The sequence below is a fragment of the Caloenas nicobarica genome, chromosome 1 (genome assembly GCF_036013445.1).
Source record: "Caloenas nicobarica isolate bCalNic1 chromosome 1, bCalNic1.hap1, whole genome shotgun sequence".
NCBI lineage: Eukaryota > Metazoa > Chordata > Aves > Columbiformes > Columbidae > Caloenas > Caloenas nicobarica.
Genome location: NC_088245.1, coordinates 145,669,649 through 145,691,476, shown reverse-complemented (window position 1 = coordinate 145,691,476; position 21,828 = coordinate 145,669,649). Strand labels below are relative to the sequence as shown.

Sequence of the window (21,828 nt, the reverse complement as noted above, 5' to 3'; positions counted from 1 at the left end):
GCTGTTCTTTTCTGTCCTCTTCGTGTCATTCCTTCTCTAGCCTTTGCAGAGCAGCGTGTCCTTTCTCAGTAGTGTTTCACTATCTTGCTGATGGTTGCTACTGTTTACTCAGCCACTTTCTCTGTCCTGTGGTGTTTTCTCTTTCTCCAGCCTCCCTTTTCTTTATAGTCAGAACTGGCATGTTTAGTCTGCTCTTTCAGATCTCTGCTCTTTCCTCTTCTTTCCTGCTCTGCAGCGTTTCTATAGGTTTTAGTTCTCTCCCTTATTTTCTGGAAAGCATTTCCCCTTCCTGTGCTTTTAGTCACCTGCACCCCTTGCTCCCTGAGGTGTCTGATGTTGTTGCCCTGTATCATTTCCTCCCATCTTGCCCTCGGACCCCCTCTCTTTACAAGGTTCCCTCCTTGTTGTTCAACAAGGGCAAGTGCAGGGTCCTTCACCTGGGGAGGAATAACCCCAGGTAGCAGTACTGGTTAGAGGTTGACCTGCTGGAAAGCAGCTCTGTGGAAAAGGACCTGGGAGTTCTGGTTGACAACAGGTTGACCATGAGCCAGCAATGTGCCCTTGTGGCAAAGAAGGCCAAACGGTATCCTGAGGTGCATTAGGAAGAGCGTGACCAGCAGATCGAGGGATCTGCCCTGGTGAGGCCATATCTGGAGTGCTGGGTCCAGTTCTGGGCTCCCCAGTTTAAGAAGGACAAGGAATTACTAGAGGGAGTCCAGCAACGGGCTACAAAGGTGATTAAGGGTCTGGAGCATCTTTCTCATGAGGAGAGACTGAGAGAGCCGAGTCTGTTCAGTCTGGAGAAAAGAAGGCTGAGAGGAGATCTTATAAATGCTTATAATATCTGAAGGGTGGGTGTCAGGAGGATGGGACCAGACTCTTTTCAGTGGTGCCCAGTGATAGGATGAGGGGCATTTGGCACAGACTGCAGCATAGGAGATTCCATCTAAACATGAGGAGAAACTTCTTTACTTTGAGGGTTCCAGAGCCCTGGAACAGGCTGCCCAGAGAGGTTGTGGAGTCTCCTTCTCTGGAGACATTCAGACCCACCTGGACACATTCCTGTGTGATCTGCTCTGGGAGAACCTGCTTTAGCAGGTGGGTTGGACTAGATGATCTCCAGAGGTCACTTCCAACCCCAACCATTCTGTGAATCTGTCCCTGACCCCTGGCCACCCCATCACAGCCAGGTGAGTCCCAGGAGGGCAGCTAGAGGAGCAGGCTGTAATTCAACACATGCCTCTTTCTGGCTGACACGTGAGGGAGACCTGGAGCTCCACTGGACAGTGGGACTGATGTGGGAGATGCTAAGTGTAGCCTGGGGTGCCAACTATGGAAGCACCCTTGCATTTCCACAAGCACGATTTTTGCTGGGCTTTCGCTCATTCATGGTTGGTTTTACCCATTGTTTAAGAGGCGACAACACCCCGCCCCAGCAAAACAAGGTTGCAGGTCTCTACCACCGCTTGCCAGTGTCTGGATTTAGGCATTGAGCCCAGGAGGGTCCTGACTTGAATAACTGGAGAAAAAATGTTTCCTTCCTCAGCAGGTTAATAATCAGATCATATTAACAAGTAAAATTTGATTACGCTTCTGATTAGGAAGGAGTAAGCCAGGAGTTTGAAGCTCGTTGTGTCAACAGAATAGATTAGCTTCAGTCTGATGTTCTGCTTTCAATAAGGAGCTGATAACAAAATTATAGCATCTGACTTCCTCGTGAGGTTCTGAACATGATACAGGACTTTGGGACAATTGCTAAATATCATAGCATATGCACTAGGACTTATTCAACAACCAGGCAGAAAACTATAAAATCATTTAATTGCAATAAAAAATAATAATAAGGGAGGAGGGAAAACTTTGCCTTTAATGAATGAGGTAAAACTTGTATGTTTGGAAAAATCTGATATGTTGCTGTCGTTTGCCTGAGATGACCACTCAGGAGGGCAGATGTGCCAGCTGATGGGCCCTGAGCTCACTCTTGTACCAGGCTTTATTTTGCAGAATATAGGCACGTATAAGAAATGGTGAATGCATCACAGATTGCAGCCCAGTTTAATGCTGAAAAAATTCTGAACAATTCTGACAGCTGAACCTTTCTATTGGAAAGTGTTAAAGTAAGCAATGTCACCAGCACCCTGTGAACAGGCTGATTGCATGCAAGAAGTAGCTGCCAACACAATGTTACCTGGAATGGTAATGGAGTTTGGGTTTCTACTGAGAACAGATTTTAGAAGAAAAGGAGAAAATAATTCTTGTAAATTTTTTTTTGTTGAGCCTGAATACTTTCAGTCAGGTCTTAGAAATAGCTAGCAGATCTCCACATAGTAAACTTTTGCCATTTTGCCATTCAAACCGGCATCACAGAAATTCAGTGTATCAACTGTTAAAACCATATTGTAAATGCCTAACATATTTAGAAATATAAATAATGCTTAGCTTACTTTTCTCATCAGAATAGGATCCGGTGACAGTGTGATTAATCATAGGCTGTTCAGCATCAGTGGGGGGAAAAGAAACCTATTAACCCTGCCTTGCTCTCCAGGCACTGAGACGGTGCTGGAAGGAAATGATCTCTGACGTGAGGGAAGGATGACTGCTAATTCAAAAAACAAAATTCCACCTGCTGTCAAGAATGATTAGGGATCAGAAGGGTACATTTGTGATGTTTGCTTGATCCTCATGGCTAATAAAGTTAACTGTCTACAGTCAATCCCCCATTAATGTTAACTGTGATATTTTACATTGTACCTAAACCTTTCTCCTGCCCTAGATACGTTCGAGTGGGGCAACTTCTCCCTCAGAAAATATTCTCTCACAGTAGCTCAGGCACCAGAAGTGCGAGAGGGTGAACATTGCTCTCTCCTCAAAGCAGTAAGCTCTGCTTCTGCTGGTTACTTCAAGCACTGATGCAACTGGCTTTGGATGCTCTCTCTACACAGTGCTTTGCTGCATACCCAGCATAGTTAAAAATGCTCTGTCAACTTTATTTGGGGGGCAAGGGGGTGAGAGCAAAACAATATTTCTGCTATCCATTTGAATTTCAGCCTTGTGGATGTAAATCAACTCATTTTCTGTGCTCCGTTACAGCCAGGCTACCTCTGTGTATTGCAAAAATGATTCATTTGGCTGTGACCTTTGTGGAATTTAACCTCCTTCAGATCACTTTGAGTTCACCTATTGCATGGAGGAAGATGTCCTGCTGGAATACCAGGTCTTGCATTCTAAGCTCTTTGAAGGAAACCTGTAGATTGTCCAAAGCACACATCAAGGGCAATGCTTTGTATTCGGTCAGGTAAGAGAGAGCATGGTGGTGTATGCCAATGGTAAGAGTCTGGAAAAACAAGTTGCTGTCACGTGCAGACTCTTTATGCAGAAGAAAGGGAAGTGCTTGTACTTAACTGGAACCAGGTAGTGGTAATGAGGCTTGAGTGATTTGTCTTGGAGGGCAGGTAAGCTAACGACAACCGCTGTGAAACAGACAACCGTAGGGGAGTTTGTCTTGCAAGGCCACCCTTGGTTAGGTGACTGCCTTGGTAATGCCAGATAAAGCTGAGCTTGCCTCGGTACTGATATCAAAACGACTGAATTTGGGTACAGATGTACCAGAATTAGGACTAATGGAGATGAAGTAATTAGAAGAAGGTTCTTCACTTGGGAGGAGACTGGCTGCAAAAAGAAGCTACAAGGCTAGCAAAATTGCGGGTCCAGAAATGGAAAAATAGAAAGTAAGATAAAGATCAGGTGAAAAGTAAAGGAAGGCAGATTTTCCTGCAGTAAGAGTATGAACTTACTCAGATGGTAGTGTAGCTGTCCCACAGGCACAAGGCCGCAGGATGCCAGGGTGAACCCTGGGGGCAACTCACTGGACTACATATCAGGTCTGCTTTGGAAAGGCCTGGTGTAGGAGTGTAGAGCCAAAAATGATCAGAGGGCTGGAACATGTCTGCTGTGAGGACAGGCTGAAGCAGTTGGGGTTGTTCAGCCTGGAGAAGAGAAGGCTCTGGGGAGACCTTATTGAGGCCTTTCAGTACATAAAAGGGGCCTATAAGAAAGATGGGGACAGACTTTTTAGTAGGGCCTGTAGTGATAGGACAAGGGATAATGGTTTTTAAAGTAAAGGAGGGGAGATTCAGGCTGGACGTGAGGAAGAAATTTTTTACACTGAGGGTGGTGAAACACTGGCCCAGGTTGCCCAGAGAGGTGGTGGATGCCCCATCCCTGGAGACATTCCAGGCCGGGCTGGACGGGGCTCTGAGCAACCTGATCTAGTTGAAGATGTCCCTGATCATTGCAGGGGGTTGGACTAGATGACCTTTGAAGGTCTCTCCCAACCCAACCCAAACTATTCTATGAACTTGTACCTCAGTGTTAAATGATATGGGGAGAGAAGGGTGACAGGCTTGTATTTCAGTAGTAGTTGTGTGTTAATAGGATTTAACAGTGATAAACTAGCTTTGTAGCTGTGTGTAATAGCAAGCCAAATAATGTACATTGATAACAGTAGCCTGTTTATTAGTTAATTAGGTTATTTGATTTATTATTAGCAATATGTTGATAAATCAATAAGCACTATAGTCCCTATCAGTTCTGTCTCAAGCCTGCAATGTAAAGGAGGAGAGTCAGACTCTGAGGCAACAACCTAGTAGGTAATTCTTCTGAAACTGGACCTTGCATGACCGTGCCTCTGTAAAACCCAAAAGCGTAAACAAGTGCCATAAACATGTTAAATATCAGTCTGATTCCTCCTCCACTTAGGCTGTCTTCCATAGTAGTCTGCAGTCTTTTGAATTCCTCCTTTAAGTGATATATTTATTTTAAAAGCTCTTTTTATTCCCAGTTCATTAGTTCCTGCATGGTCACTATTGCCTTATTGTCTCATATGTCCTGGCATATATTTTACTTCCAGTTAGTATCAGATTGGGATACCTGCTTCAGAGTGGGGGAGATTGCAAATTTTTACTTGGAACTTCATAATTAGCTTTCCAAATCTGTTTGGATACATTATAGCTGCCATTGCACCATTGCAGATAGGGTAGTGTTTGGTGGTGTGTGTTTCTCTTTCTTTTTTTGTTTTGTTTTGTTTTTTTGTTTTTGTTGTTTTCTGGGTAGCACGTTATTTTTTTCTTCCTGTGAAATTTACAGATGTTATTTTAATTTTTGTTTGAGAAAATTTTCATTCCTGATTGAATTTCCTTTGAATATTTTCTTATGATTCTTGGTCAGTTTTAATGTCTTATGAATCGTTTTATTATTGTTCCATCTCAATTCTTCCATTCCTGACAGTTTCTCTCTTACCACCCCGTCCTGCTGTGTTTGGTTTTGAATTAGCCGGAATTTAGTGTTTTTCCCATGTGGATGAGCATCATTAATACATAATGGGTGTGCTATTTGTGATATCTTCACACTAAAAATCTCTTCAGTATGGTGGAAACAGAGAGGCTGTTTTCCCACTTATAAATTCGTCTTTGCTGTTTACTGTAGCCACATTCACTGTCTCTTTGGCCATGTCTCTTCCTTATGCCCAGGCAGCAACATATGGCCAAATGGCCATGTCTCATATTTCAAGTGGATTTATTAGGGATGGTGACAAATGCATTTTTATGCCAGCTTACTTATTATACGTATCTCATGTCAAGATCTAGTTGGATGAAAGAACTGAGTGCATTAAAATATCATTGGAGAAGGGTTTATCAGTTAATAATGCCTTGAAATGCACTTGAATCCTTTTTCTCATGTAAATTTATGTAAATTTTTTTCATTGAAACCTGAATTATTATAATAAAAGCAGTATTATGTATAGTGAGGAGCTGAGCTGTTTGGGTTTGGACACCCTCTTTCTTCAAGTTGAAGAGGCTCATCCTGTCCAAACTGATTATTTTTACAGATAACAAGAAAGTGGTTTTTTTCTTTTTTTTTTTTTTTTTTTTTTTTTTTTTTTCCCTTCTCTTGGTTCGTCTCTGAATGGAGTTGAATTGTACTGACTGGAGAAATGCAAATGTTTAAAAACTTCTCTTGGTACCTACTGCTATGTTGAGGCTGGATTAGTTCTTCAAGTTCTGCTCCAGGTGCTTCTGCAGGTTCAGCCATTAGACATTCCTTAAAACTTTGGAAGCAAATATATCCTGCTTAATGCCAACTCTCTGAACTCTTCCTCTCATGGTTAAAATTACTTTTCAGCATTTAAATCTCTCTCCTGCTGCAACTGGATCTATATGGATTTGTTAATTTGTTGAATCTACCTCTGCCCAATACTACAGATTGCTCCCTCTCTGGAGCTATATAACGAGATTTGATGGTTTCCTCTTCTGGAGCTACATGATGTCCATGATGTGAAAGGAGGTAGTCCATGAATGTTACTGTCTCATGAGCTTCTAACCATCGCTGGCTTTTGTCACTAAACTTGTACTTCTTACCCCTGCCTATAATACGTGTAAACATTTCAGAGGACACACTCTGCTTTTCCACTGTTGTTCCTAACAAAGCTTAGATTAGGAAAACGTGGGATGCAGCACTGTGCAGAAGACAAGCAGCAAATCCACTGCAGAATGGATTACTGGAAGGTACAGCAAGTGGGGGGTTATAAAGACATTGCATATAGAATTGAAACTCCCTTATCGCACACACTGGTAATCTTGCTAACTCTAATTTTATCAGAAAGTCTGTCTGATCTAATTTCCATATCCTGTTTCTTTCTGTTTAGTAAGTGCAGTCACTTTGGCCAGTTGTGTTTGTTGTGTGGGTTTACATTCTTAAATTCGTAGAAATGAGTGTGATCTTTCTTTATTTGGAGTAATAAAACAGAGCAAGCTTTTATATCAACATCACTGAAATTGAATTTGTGGGCATATTTTGTCTATATGAGGTTTTATTTGATTCTTTAATTCATTTCATTTCCTGAATTTAGATTCAATTATGTTCTTCCTTTTAAATGTATCCTCTTGTCCATGCTAGGCTAGCTCTTTTTGTGACAGATGCAAATATTAATGAAATCTCAGATCTGGGGTGTAGACGTCATTGAACGCCTACAACACCATCTAAAATTGTATTTGCTTTCTAGCTCTGGGGAAAACATATTGTCATCAATGATATACCTATGCAGGTGATTACTTGACTGCTCCAGTGAGGATCTCAGGGGAAAAAGGATCAGGATGATGTTTCAGCTGAGGCAAGCATTGGTCCTGCTCTGGATTTGTAGTTGGCCTCTTTTAATATAAATTTTATTATATGGGGAGTTTTTCTGAATGTAGGTTTGTATTGAAAGAGGGACTGCTTTTTCCTAGAAAAAGTAAATGGATGGAAATGACTATATTTGAATATAGTTTAATCTCTTCTCAGAGCAATAGGATTTTACTTTCTTCCCTCTGTTCTCTCAAGTCCAGGGCTGGGTAGTATGCAATAAATCCTTGCATCACAACGACATGGACTGAAATATATGAAAAAAAAAGAGGTCACATTCTTAAACATAAGACCTGTGCTGGTGCCCAGTACAAAGATTCCTGATGCTGTTTATTTAACATTATTTCTAATTGTATGAGTGACAGGAAAAGGGTTAGCAAAAAAAAAAAAAAAAAAGGCTTAGGCACATTGGTGCTATAGGTATACGTTATGGTATTACAGCTGAGCCTTTGTAGTGTGGATTAGATTTTGTGGAATTTTTACAAAATGAGGCAACTCCAAGGGACTCCGGAACAATGGATACAAACGTGTAGAAACCCAAGTATGGGAAGTTGGGTATGTTTCTATTTTTTTCCCGTTTCACAGCCCATTTTCTGTTTATAGTTGTGCTAAACTCCTGGTATTTATCTCAAGTTGCTTTGGCAATTCTGAACTAAACGTCTTAACAAATAAACAAATGCTGGTGAGGGCAGCAGAGAACAAATCTACACAGAACAGGAGACGCGAAAACGAGCACTAGGATGGGGAACAGAGGATGATGGAAGCCTTAGCTTTATCATCAGGCAGAACATGAGAACAGACAAAACACTTGGGAGGGGGGGGAGGCACGTTACTGTTTTCTCACTATGGGACAAAATTTCCTAATAATTTGTGTGGCTCTGCTTTTTCAAGCTGAAATTCATTACTACATCAAAGCGAATGCCTTGCTACTATCAGAATGCCTCTATTTAGAATGTAAATGAAAAAAAAAATGTATGAATTTACAGGACATTTAAAGAATTGTGAGTGGATGGAGTAGGTCTTGAGATTTGACTTGGACAAATACGCTTAGTTTCTGATCCTCAGACAATTTGAAACGTAGCAAAGCCTTACTGTACGTGTGTGCGCAGTTAAGGGGTGGGTGGGTTGGTTTGTTTGCAACCTGCCTACCACCCTCCCTGCTCGCTCGCTGTAGCGCGGCGGTGCCCTCGCTCTCTGGCAGCCCGCGGTGCGGGAAGGCTGAAGTCAGCCTTGCTCAGCTCTGAATTTTGCGAGCTTGAGGATGCGACCCTTTTCCAGAAGTGTGTGGGAGCTCTTCAGGGTCTAGGAGTAGCACGTAACGAGGAGTTACGTACTGCCTGTGTTCCCTCCATCTTCTTCTGCCTGGAGGAGAAATCTGTTTGAAAAAAAACTGTATTGGGCAGTTCTTGGAAACAGACACCTGGATGGAGATGTGCTCCCCTCAAAAGAAAACCCAGGAAACATTTGCACAGATGTGGCTGACACAGGAAGTCATGATCTCATTTCATATGTCACTGCTTAATCTTAGCTGAGATAATTACATACATATGGCTGTCTAAACATGAAGTCAACAGGAAGGTATCCAGCTACATGTGGTACTACAAGTAAATCGGATTTAACAGCAACAGCCAGCAACTGAGGATATTAGGTGAATATCAGCTGTTCCCTGAAGAAATGTATCTTCTTCGTCTGTCTCTCTGGGCTGGTACCAAGATGGATAAAACTCATGTCAGTATCTTGTAATGTTCAAGTAAAAATCAGTATAGAATTTAGAGTTCTTTGTATATGTATTTCAAAACATGACGGAATGACAACTCTCTTTCCAGGAAAAGGTGTAACATATTGCCTAAACCATCTGTAGTGCTGGGCTGATGTTTGCAAGTCACGCATAATATACAGGTGTGGATCGGTTGTTTTACTGGCAAGCAGCCTGGTAAGCATTTAACACTACTTCATGCTCCGACCAGCTGCTCACCCCAGGAGCGCAGTAAAGCCCAAGAACTGTGGCTATTCCGTAGCACTCGGAACCAGCACAAAATGCCCCTGGTGCTTTGCCTGTTGTTGTAGTGACCTGAAGTACTTCTCTTTTTTTTTTTTTTGAAGGCTTCACCATTACTGCATTTCTGTGTTTTAATAGTGGCTCATATGTGCTGCAGTACAGTTCCAGTTTTGGTACTATTGCTTCTGGGGGACTTACAACATAGTTGCTTGGGAAGCCCATGGGGGTATTTTTGCGTGATACCACCTTTGCAACACACAGACAAACGTGCTGGTTTGTTCCAAGCTCAGTGGCAGCTTCCTGTACAGCCGTGAACAGATGTCACAAACTGTCTTAATTTCCCAACCTTAAAAACAAGAATATCGTCTCTCTCCCAGTCCCCATTGTTATGTTTTAAACCATCTGAACAGGGATTTGGTTTTTTTTTTGTCTTCCCATGCGTAGTAAACTGAATGAAGTTGAACTCCAGTGTTGTGTACAAAAGCAGCTTTGTAAGATTCATTGCTATTTTTTTTTAACCAGGTCACAAGCAGAGACCTGCATGATGAACTTTTGGAAGGTTTCATGTGCCTACTGGGCACATGGTTTTCTCTGAGTGCTCATTCTCTCTAGGTCCTGACGCTCTGGTCCATGTGGAGCCCCACACCCCCACATCGAGCCCCGCTGGGGTCCCAGCCAGACTCCACGGCGGCACATTTGCAGGATGAGCCGGCGACAGCGCGAGCTCTAGGTAATGCCCTCCCTCGTGTCCATACGTGTTCTTCTAAACTGAGACTGCAGACGAGCAAGTGAAGACACACTTCAGTTTTATTGTTGTTTAGGCATGGATAGAAACATTAATTTCTTTTGCACTCTTGGCTCTTGAATCGTGCCTATAGTGAACTCGGAGCAGTGAAAAACCCGGCTCCTAGGATTGATGATTTAAAGTGCATAGGAGATCTAGCAGAATCCCAAAAGGCGAGGAGGAGTTGTTTTTCCTTTTTTGTAGCTGTGGATGCTGAAGGATTTTTCCTCTTCTCCTCTCCCCTGTATTCCCCAGACAGTGGTATGAAAATTTTCAGCCCTTCCCTATGCTTTCCCTTATGATCTTTGGAGGTTTCTTCTCTATGTTTAAGAACTATCTGTAGTGTCATAAACAAATACAGGTGATGTTTGCACACTCCTTCACAGGACTCTCTTACAACTTTTCCTGTTTGGAGTCATGCCCACTGCGATTTAAAAAGAAAAATGTCTATCACTTGGCAGTGTTCTCGCACCAAAAGAAAAAGATATATTTGTATATAAAGTAACTTTTTTGTGTGTTCACGTTTTATTTTGGAAAAACAGGTGTTTAAAAATTTTAGAATTTTTTTAACAAAATTCTAAAAAAAAAAAATCACAATATTTACAGAGATAACAGAATGGCTTAGCCATGCAAAACAAATTACTTTGGTTTTTTCCCCCATTTTACTTTGGTTTAAATATTGACCAAGATTATAATTTTTTTCGCCAAATAAAACAGTAACAAATCAAAGTTTAGAGGCATATAACAGGATTTCCCTCTAATATTTTATACAGCATAAAGTTTATAGGACATCTTATCTATTTAATCCATGCCAATGCACTACAGGAAGCTTTTATTAAGACATCAGTCACTACTGCCCAGACATTTAACATTTTACAAATTTACAAGTAACAGTGTTTTCTTCCCCCTAAATAATTCCAAAGTGGCAAAATACATTTCCTAACATCCATCTTTTATTTTATTTATTTATTCTTTTTTTTGCCTACAAGTCTATAAAAACTTACTTTTTCCCTGGATATCTGTAAATGGAAACCTGATGTTCTGTTTACTCTGCTGTTCCTCTCCATCAAATCCACCGGTCGCTTTCTTCCAGAAACTAAGCTTCTGCCTAAGATAAACGTCTCTTTCCTAAGTACAACTTTCTATTGGCCATTTATCTTAATTTTTTTCTTATCAGTACCATTCTAAAAATTCCCTCAAGCATAAAACATGTTTATAAAGTTACAAACTTGAATGTAACTAAAGATACATAGACATTTCATTGTTACAATTATATGTACTGTTTGATAAATTAGGTACCAGTTAAAAACACTAAAATTATCTCAAGGTGCATTCAATATCTGTAGCATAGTTAACAAAACCACACAAAATATATATATATATATATATTCTATTTTTGTGGAAAAAAAAATGCAGCTTTGATATGACCACTTCTTAAAAAAGTTTCCAATTCTGACTGGTATCTTTTTGAAATGAAGAAAAGGTACAGTACTTTAAGGCAGCGGATAACATAAAGGAATCAAAATTAATCCAGAATTCCAGTTCCTTATCCTAACTCTAACATGAAGGACGACTGATAACATATCAATAAAATGTGTGTCTTGCTCTAGAAGAAAAGGATTGTTAGCCACCGTAGGTAAGCTAGGAATTTTTGATCGTGTTCCTTGCTTAATAACCAGACTTCTCTGTGGAAATTCTTTATTCCCTTTCCGGCTGTTTAGCTTTGCATGATTTTTTAAATGTTCACTTTTGTTAACAGTTTAGTTTATTTGTGTCACAGCTGTCACCCTTTCTCTTTACTGTGATTCCAAAGAATGAAAAAGGAGTTTGACATTTTCCTTTAAGACTGTCTTACGCTCAAGGTACTCGCTACAAAGCAGAGGCTTCACTGATAACAATCAGAATTAGACATGTACCTGCTCAAAGGGTGTCATAAAAACAATTGAAATAAAACCATTACACTATACATCAGATTAATAGCAACTCCCAGAACAAAGCCTTACAGTGTATAAAAATAGCTACGTAAAAAATTTACATAAAGGCAAACAAAAAGCAATCTTCAGTGCAGACATTTACAAAAAATATTTCAAACAGAACACAACATGGTGACCTATTATCATGGCTGTTGCCAAAATTAGTTTGTGGGGTTTTTTTAGCTTGAGATAATTGTGTCTAAAATCCTTTGAAAACCTGGTAGTATGATCTGTTTAATACTTGAACCATGAATAGCTGTCACTTCTTTGTATATGTTTAAATACAATCCACGTTCATGCTTCAATTGGTCTATATGTATTCTCTGAAAATATGAAAGATAAAGCCAGTTAAACATTTAAAGATATGGTAAGCAACATAATGACTCAATATCTAACCTTCAAATAAATAGCTATATGAATAGTACTTTCTTCTGCCACTCAATGATGAGAATACTTTCTTTCATGATAAGAATAGCTGTTGCAATATTGTTCCCGGTAAATCCAGTAAGCTTATCTGGTAAACAATGGATTTATGGACAAGCTTTCCTTTATGTAGATCTACTGATCTGAACAATTAAAATAATTAGAGTAAAAGACCGCGCCAAAACCACATGATGTTATTTCAGCTCCTGTGTTCAATAAATACCCTCAGCTAAGTTCAGCTCCATCTAATCACCTCAACATTGCAATGTTGCAGAAGGTGCCAGATCCAGAAAAAAATACAAAACAAGTCCTAACCAAAAAGATTACAGAATTTTTCCACAGAATTGCAGTAGAAATGCTGGGTATTTACACCGCAACTTCTTCAAGATCCAAATTTATCTTCCACTATTAAATCATTCATAGGGTATAATTTTGGAATTCTCAATTCCCTCTTTCAAAGTAGTAAAACTGATGTTGCTAGCAAAGTGCATACAGCAATGCCACATCTCTTTATATACTATATAGTCATTCTACTTAGTGAATTCTGAATAGTTAGTGCAAAAATAGTTATTCATACTTTAAAATTTCAGACAATAATAACATATTGTAATTATTAATAAGGACAGCTGTCTTTATTTAAATAAGAAACTTTTAAAATCTAAATATGGAATGTGATATTTCCACTCAAAATGCATCACCGTTGAACGGTTACTACTCACATTTTTAAGATCAGTTGACCACTAACTCTGGAAACCTCAATATGGTTAGCTTGTTTCCACACTGTTGTGCTACCACAGTGCTAATTTTAAATGGCCTTAGTTGGTCAGAAAAATGGTCTAAACCTCTACTTCAGGTACTAAGGGAAGAGATGCAGCAGTGGTATGTAAATATGTAGCAGTGGTGTATATATATGTGAACACCGGGTGGTGCTGTTGGTGCTTTGTAATGCTCCTGGAATTCCTAATACAACTTCAGCATTTAGCTAATTATGTGTATCCAGTTTATTTCGTATGGATCCCAGCTGGGGAAACTTTCATACCTGTTGCATTGCTACTAACTTAATATACAGTGTCCTTTCCAGATAAAATCGATAGTAGTATGAGTATGTGAAATCTTGAGTGAAAGAATGATTTTGGTTCTAAGGAAAGTTTCATGCCTCTTGCAGTAATGATGAATAAAGCTGACAAAGGACTTAGAAACTATTGCTTCTAGTAAGGGAAGAAAGTTACTGTGAATGTTTCAAGTAATAATTCAAAACCTTCTAAACTAAACATACTCTTTATACACATACATACATGCGTACACAAACATATACCACAGCGAAATACTACACAAATTTGCATTTTCATTTTCCCAGGTGCATGGATTAAAATAAAGCCAAGTACTAACTTAGGTCTGAATGTCAGGCTTCTTTAAGTATGCAGGTATGAATTCTTAACTGGCCAGGGGCTTGAGTCTGTCTGTCCTAATACTACACCACTTAAAATCACCACGCTGCCTAACCTCTGAAAGGTAAGCAACAGACTCTGAGCTGCCACTATGATTCCTATAGAGAAATGGTGGATGAAGGTTAAACACTGCAATACGAAACACTTACCTGGAATGATGACTGACACATTTTCTCTTAAGTTTCAGATTTATGATTGTTTTCTTCTAGTTTTTTGTTTTCTTCTATGTTTCCAAGATCTTTGTCTACATGTTTCGATGCTGTCCTATAATGAAAAATAAAGGTCATTTTTGCATGTCTGCAGCATTTGGTTCCATCCTCACATTAATGACACTGTCTCCAGTAATACAGAAAACTCTTACACGTCTGTTCTGAGCAGAGCAATAGGCTTGCGTGTGTCTGTAAACAGGCCAACAGCACCAGTTCCCCCACTGGTGTTAGTACCTCAGCCAGTATTTCAGCAGGGCTGTGTAGGTGTGTTTTACTTCTTGAGGAATTCGGAATCATTCTGAGCTAGCAGACATTTAGTAAAGTTAGACCAGTTGTGCAGATCCACATTTCTTGACTGTGTAGCTTGTTTCAATAAACAAGAGTTTGCTTTAAGGCATACTAAAAAGTTACAAGTGTGGCTAAGATATCTTGATCAACATAGCAATCTTCTGTGTACTTAATTGACTTTCAGAGCCCGTGCCAGGCGGAAGCTCTTTAACTGTAAAGAAAATAATGAAAATTCTGGTAACACTGAAAAGAACCCACTCTCGCTTCCAGATCTGTGCTAGCTATGACTGACAAGCTTCGGGTAAAGAAGAGATTGTGTAAATGTTTGAGAGGGAGGAAAAAAAAGAAAAAAAAAAAAAAAGGTATGCCTCATTTAAAATAGCAGGTCTTCCTTATGGCGAGTAGTGGAGATGAATTAATGAGTTAAGTGCTTAGTGTAGCTTAGCACAATAAAACCACTAAGCCATTCATTTAATGTGTGAGAAGCCTTACTGTCTGCCAAGGTGAAAGATTCCTGCAGCGCTGCGATAACATTTTGAAGGCCACAATTTTTAAAATGTAAATGGGCAAACGTGTTTTGAGTGTGGGACACAGTAAATCCCTTGCGTCAAAGCAGATTATCGGATACACATTTTCTTGATGCGTAATTTGTTTCCCCTACAGAAAAGTAACGTCCAATGTGACAGATTCATGCGTTTGCTCACCTCTGCTTCAGGCTATAGACCTGCAGTGACACTGACTTGCAAAATACAATGAAGACACAGGTTGGCCAGATTGTGTGACATGTCACGCTGACACCATGCAGGTATGTACCTCTCAAAACCGCTGAGCTGAATGGGGGGACGTTTCTGTGCACATCCTCCATCTGAGCAAAGGCCGCTAGCAGTGGCTAAGCACTACCTGTGCCCTGAGTTGATGGGTACTGGTGGAAGAGTCCAATTTAGTGCTCGTCTCAGAAGAGCTGCTGATGGGGTGCGAGTGCACCTAACCCTCAACCCCTCTGCGAGTGCTGAAATGCTGCTCTGGGGGCTGGGGAGCAGCCTGTGAGGTGAAGTGCCAGGGGGGAAAAAAGGGATTCTAGGCCCAAAATCCCACCTATTATACTGACTGGGACCATTCCAAAATCGTTTTGTTTTTTTCGCAGGCTATTTTCTGAGTGGCTACAAGTTTTAATGCTGCAAAGCTGCATTTACCTTACACTATTGGTTTTAGAGTGCCTCTGTTATGTTTGTGTGGCTGACAGGAAAGTGTCTGTGCTGAAAAAAACCCACTTACCGAAAAGACCTGAACTCCTGCTTACTGCAGGCAAATTTAATTTTTAAAATGCTGAGGTTATATCACAAAGTAACTTCTACAGTGGTAAATTTTTATTGTGAAGTAACTTTCTACTTTCTTCTGGTATTCAAAACCTAAACCATGTGATGTGCACAGAAGGACAGGCTGTAAGATGCAATGAAGAAGAAAATTCAGTGCTTTGGTAGGGATTGACTTTCTGTGATCTTAATAACCTTTCCCAGATCTCTTTAATCCTAGTAAAAAAGAAACAACCCTCCAAATAAATAAATCCCTTGAAAATTATTTATTTATTTATTTTTAAATTTAAAAAAATGTCTGGTTTAGGTAGAGCACAAGATTTTGCTTGTCATGTGGTTGATGAGTCTGTTCCATAAATAAGTCTTACAAAATTTGAGATAGTAGGGAAAGAGATGAGAAGCTGAAAGAATCTGGACTCGGGCAATTACCTGAGCTGAAATGAGTTGGAGGGGAGAAAGCAGCATCATGCACGTCTACCCTCGTGTAACTGCTTATATTTGATCTTGGAGACAAGAGAGTGGACTGGATAGACTATTGGCATGGCTCAGCACGATCCCTTTTTTGGCCTCCTATCAAGAGTTTTACAGTGCCCAAAGCAGACTGGATTTCACATGACCTGACACTTAACAGCGGAGGGAACTGGCATTACTGGTCTTTAAAAATCAAAACCTGATTGTGTTGCAGAACCTCCCAGGTTCAGTCATTGAACAATTTTAGCCTAATTAAAGTGTGCTATTTTAGTTCTGCATTCAATGAAACTGCTCCCCTCACTAAATGTCAGCCCTATTTTCCTAAAGCCAAAATGGGTGATTTTTAAAAGGAAGCACTCAAAACTTGGAAAGAGGGAGGCAATCCGGAACTCTTTTAGAGGACAGTATATACTACTTGCTTGAAATGAGAGGAGCAGCAGTTTTTCATGTCTGACAATCAGATGGATTTAGATTCTCAGTGCCTGAGACTGAAATACAGCAGTTTAATTCTAGTGGTTCAGTGATCTCGCTTTTTTTTTTATTTTTTGGTTCCCCAAATACTGATATCCAAGCAGATTCACCACCTCAGCACAAGCGATACTGCTGCCTTTTTTAGTGCTATATAAATAGTGTTATTAAGAGGCAGAAGAGTAATTTTACACTGAGTTGCAGCAGCGTGACCCACTGGCAGTGCTCTGCTGGAGCAGAGGAACAGGCCACCCTGGCACGGCACCAATCCTCAGGGCTACACAGACGTGGTCTGGGTTTGTAACGGAGAAATGGCTCAAAACATGGTTTCTGTTGCTTCCTGAGGTGACTTGAGGCACAGGACAAATGGTCCTTTGCGAGCTTAACATTCAACAGCTGTTGTTCCGTACTTTTTTTTTTGTGCATTAGCTCCTGCCAGTTTGCTCCCTTTGCAACTCAAGAGTGATTTGATACCTGAGCAGCTGGGCAACGTGGTCTGAATGGATGAAATACTCCTGAGGATTTGCCAAAAAGGGGGCAAGACAGCCCACTTTGCCCAGGCCATCCTGCACACTTCAACATCACCTACAGCTCCACAAACAGAGCCCACAGCTCAGCATGCTCTGGGCACACTGTTCTGAAGAATGAGAAGTTGGTTTTACGAAGATGAGTTTACTTATGCCTCTCAACCGTTTCTTTTAAATCCATTTGTAAAACATGGATCATTCCAAGCTCTTGCTAAAATTATGACTCACATTTTACATTTACCTATGCTTGCTCTTTGAGAAAATAATTATCCTCGGGGAATCCTAATCAAAATCTCTCTGTAACTCGTACCAAAGTGAGTTTTTTACTTTTCTTTGGAGTGTGTGTGTGTGCTGAGGGGCCATTATTTTCATGGATTTTGTTTAGATGCTGTTCATAGCATTGTTTTTAATATAAAGACCATTTTCCATCTCCATTTTTTTGCCTGCTGTACAGTAAATATAGACTTCACATAGATGAGCCAGAAATTGTCGTTGGTTTTTAATTCCTGATTTCTTTTATTCTCACAAGTCTAGGCCTCAGCCCCCAACACTATTTAAGGAAGAAATTCTGCAGTGCTCTTTGGCTTTGCTCCCCAAGCTTGTGATAATGATGGGTAAAAGGATACCCAAGAGCCACGGATTTCATTAAAGCTTGCATTACTTTTGAAAGGCATTTTAGACATTCAACTGCACTGTTGCAAAAGATGTTCAAGGAACTAAAGGTCTTACACATCCAAATCTGGATTATCTGCAGCCTCTTTCTATTTACCCCTATCTTGCCTTCCACTTCCTCCAGTTGTTTTCAAATGCCCATCAGTAGGAAAAAAAAAGGTAGAGATATAAGAAAAATATTCCATTTACCAATATACGAGCGAGGTTTTTTTACTTTGTGCCACTTTTATAGAAGTTTGCTGTCATAAATTGGCACTTTCAGAGATGTTTGAAACTATCCTTTCTCTGTAAGGGAATTGCATGAAAAACTACAAATGCTGAGTCTTGTTGGAAACATACAGCAAGCTTCCTATGTATGTGGCCTGCCACATTTGGATTCATATGCTAGTTTCCTACAAAATATCAGAAAAGCAGAATTACTATGCTTCAAGTGTTCAGTTTCAGAGACACTAGTAACATTCTTGATTACTTTCACCTATGAATTTCAAGAGTTTGGTGTGCTCTGAGTATGAACAATCTTAAGACAGCTGCTGTGCTTCAATATGCCCAGCTGAATTTTCCATCACTACATTTTTAACCTTGATCTATGCGAATTGAAATTCGTGCACCTCCAGACCCAAGGAGCAAAAATGGGGCAAAAGTCCAATCCACTTGCAAAAAGTGCAGGGATACAGGGTGCTGGGTGCATTATTTTTGTTCTAAACATGTAATTTATGCTGTGCTCTTGCCCGTTTCTGGCAAGGTGAAAATTAAATATATAAAGGATTTACTGAAAATGGGTTTCCTAGAATAACTTGAGTGAAGTTTGACACAAAAATATTAGAAAGATTCTGAAGTGATAAGTTATATTCTGCTTGGCACAAATTAGTTTAAAATATCCTTTTTGGAAAAGGGAGAAAACTGTAGAAATGTTTTTGGCCTTCTGCTCAGATGAAGGAGAAACATGGCATGCTGGGGTAGGTGTCCTCAACTCTTTACTCAAATGGGCTGGTTGCACGATGTGGGATACAGATGAGTCCCCGATTTATGGGATAATATTCATAGCGAAAAGAATATCAGCTTTTGCATCAAGTGGAGATGAGGAAGTGAATAACTACGTAAGTGATTTATTGTGAATATATTCCAAGGTTACAAGTATAATTCCTACTTAGTGTGATGATAAGACAATAGAAGATTATACAAACCACAACACCAATAATGAAAAAAAGTAATGTTTTTCTTGCCTCGGCAGACTTGGAAAGCTCTGTGCTGCTGCCTTCTCAGACTTTCCTTTGGCGTCACTTTGGGGATAGAGATTAGGTGAGTTACTGTTCAAGGGTGGGTTCAAAGAATCACTACTAACTGTTGGCCTGTGTGGAGATGGAGGGACTGTCATCAGACACAGGTTGTGTCTAAAGGTGTAAGGAGCTTTTTGCAAAGTCTACTTTGATTTCTAGGCTGTAATTGGTGCTGGAAACTTTATCGGAATAGGTACTGACACTCTGCTTGCTCTTGCAAGTATGGCGTGCAAAAAGCTGGGAGGGTAACAACAGATCCACATAAATATATGCTGAGAACAGGTGATTGTCAGTGATGATGCATCAATTAAGGGTTTCAGAGGCCAGCAACCATGTCTCAAATATAAAGACTATTATCTAACTATAAAGGGATTTTTATTTTGTTCCCAGTGAACCCGGCTAATCAATTCTAGCTCTAATTTTCACTCTAAACTTGTAGAAGAGAAGTTGAGCATGAGGAAAAGAAGTTCTTGTCCATTTAGAATATGCTGTATCCTACCTTTGAAGCTGAAAAAGTCAAACTCATCTCAGCAAAGGACATGTTATATTCTAAGATTCTTGTTAGCTCTCCCCATACAATGGTACAGAAAAAGATAAGTCACCTTCTCTGCCCTCTTTATACCCAAATCACCTCTTCCAAAAAACCCAAACCAGTGAATCACAGTTTCATGATTCCACATTCTCACATTCAAAAGGAAAGAGAAGATAAAATTATTCTAGGCATTATTACACTCATAGCCAAGTGTGGGAGGAGGAGCTCAACATCAGCAGTACTTTTAAATTTCTACCAAAAGAAAGCTTTGCAATTTTTTTTTTTCTTGTATAATATCTGAACATGGTTCTGTGCTTGGGTAATTTATAGCAATTCTTTATTTGAAAAACTCCCCAAACCTGCTCAGTTATGGCTTGAGTAAAAACCTTATGTATTATCCAAAAAAGAATATTTGCAAGCAGATGGAGAATTCCTTCTTGTACTTTCACATCAATGAAAACACATTTGTTCACAGTAAAATCCCACTGGTATATTTTAGACCTGATTTGATCTAATTTTAATGAAAGGTCAGAGAAAGAACAACTGAACTTTAAGACTGCTTCTATACTTGCACTGATTTGTGCATGTTATGCATAACTGCCTTAATCTTTCTTGTTAAGAAGCAGCTGCAAGGAACCTTTCTGAGATCAAGCCTGTTCTCAGTTCTCCCTGGAGGCAAATGTAGGGGGATAAGGCCAAATGGCATATAGTCATGGCCAACTTTAAAAGGATGGAGAAACACGGTTACTTTCTGACATTATCCAGTTTATTTTCTAAAGTGAGCCTCTGTGGTAATAAAGAAATTTGAAAGCAAGGAGGACTCACTGCCAAATCCTGTTCTATGCCTAGAATGGCTAAAACATATTGATTTGGATGATAGCTTCTAGTTTTTCAGCAACATGTCTTTACCCATTTTACTTCAGAGATCTCAAAGTATATATGAACAAATGAATTAAATATCTGTCTTCTCACTGAGATGGTTTAGACTTATTCTGCAATTTATTCAATTTTTAAAGCAAATGAACTACCCATCTTCTAAATGAAGACAGTTTCTAGTACCAGTAAAGCCACACAGAGGTAACATCCCACAATTAAGTGGCAGGTACTATATTTAAATGCAAGAATCAGCACAGACTCGGCTGTCAGGAAACGGAACCTCATTACAGGTGATGATCTAGGAAAAGTCGCAGAGCCCAACCTCCAGAGGATGACTCCTGCTAAGCATTGGGACAAGCCCATCAGAGGTACCAAGTTTTCTTTCTCTATTAAATTCACCTACTGTAACAACTTTGCCCCACTCAGACTACTGGAATGCTGCAGGAAGGAAAACAGGTAAGCACACTTTTCCATTTATGAATTTTTTTTTTCAATTTAGTATCAAGTTTTCCATAAATTCTTACTTTGACTTCTTCACATAGAGCCAGTAGACAACACCTGCAACCAGAGCAGCCAGCAGAAGACCGACTACAATCCCCACTATTAGCTTTGCCTGGTCATTAACCTTTTCACTATTGTCATCTGAAACAAAGAAGAAAAGTTAATGAGGTCACCCATGATAAAAGTAAAGCATTACACCATTTCTAAAGAATTTCCATTAGAAACAAAAAAAAGGTGTCAGAAAGAAAAAAAAAGTAGGCGTTGTTCTTAAAAACACATTTAAAGCTTCAAGAAAGTCACATTCTTAATTAATCATGGCACCAGTTATTTCAAATCAAGTCCAACTTTGAGGGACTGTGGAAATTGTTCATTAACACTACATAGGTCTTGAGCTGAGACAATCAGCACAAGGGGTTATGGAGACAGAAAACCATACATACCACTTCTATCCTCTGGCTCATCATATTCAGGGATATTTACTGTAACAAAAATATGTTAAAATTAAATTAAAACCAAAATGTGTTATACCTGAAAATCACCTTTAATTGCCTATTTACAGCAATGACAGAAACACTGAAACTTAATGCAGTATTTGCCAAACAAGGTAATGAATCTTTAAGCAGAAGTCTTTCCTTTGTAACTATAATATATCCAATTGAAGAATCTTATTAAAAACCCGTAATATTAATCTCAGAAATATTTCTGACTGAGTATTTCTGTGCTACCCTTCCACAAACTGTAGCTTCTCACCACCTTTGATCATTGAAAACTGATGTTTGATCAAAGCCCAGTATGGCTGATCACTGTTCTGAATCAAGTAATACCAATAATAATAATGACTGGAATTTGGGGCCCAGAAGATGATGTTAATTTACTGATCAATTAAGA

At 39.6% G+C, this 21,828-nt stretch overlaps 1 protein-coding gene across 1 annotated transcript in view; it reads right to left on the bottom strand.

Moving 5' to 3' along the window:
- Positions 1-10,493: 10,493 nt before the first annotated feature.
- Positions 10,494-21,828, bottom strand: part of ALCAM (activated leukocyte cell adhesion molecule) — a 130,410-nt gene continuing 119,075 nt past the window's right edge. The window contains exons 13-16 of the mRNA XM_065640315.1: positions 21,381-21,419; positions 20,964-21,081; positions 13,956-14,070; positions 10,494-12,258 (exon numbers count right to left, since the gene is read on the bottom strand). Coding sequence (XP_065496387.1) covers positions 13,983-14,070; positions 20,964-21,081; positions 21,381-21,419 — 245 coding nt within the window. The 3' untranslated portion in view covers positions 10,494-12,258; positions 13,956-13,982. The remainder of the gene's footprint in view (positions 12,259-13,955; positions 14,071-20,963; positions 21,082-21,380; positions 21,420-21,828) is intronic.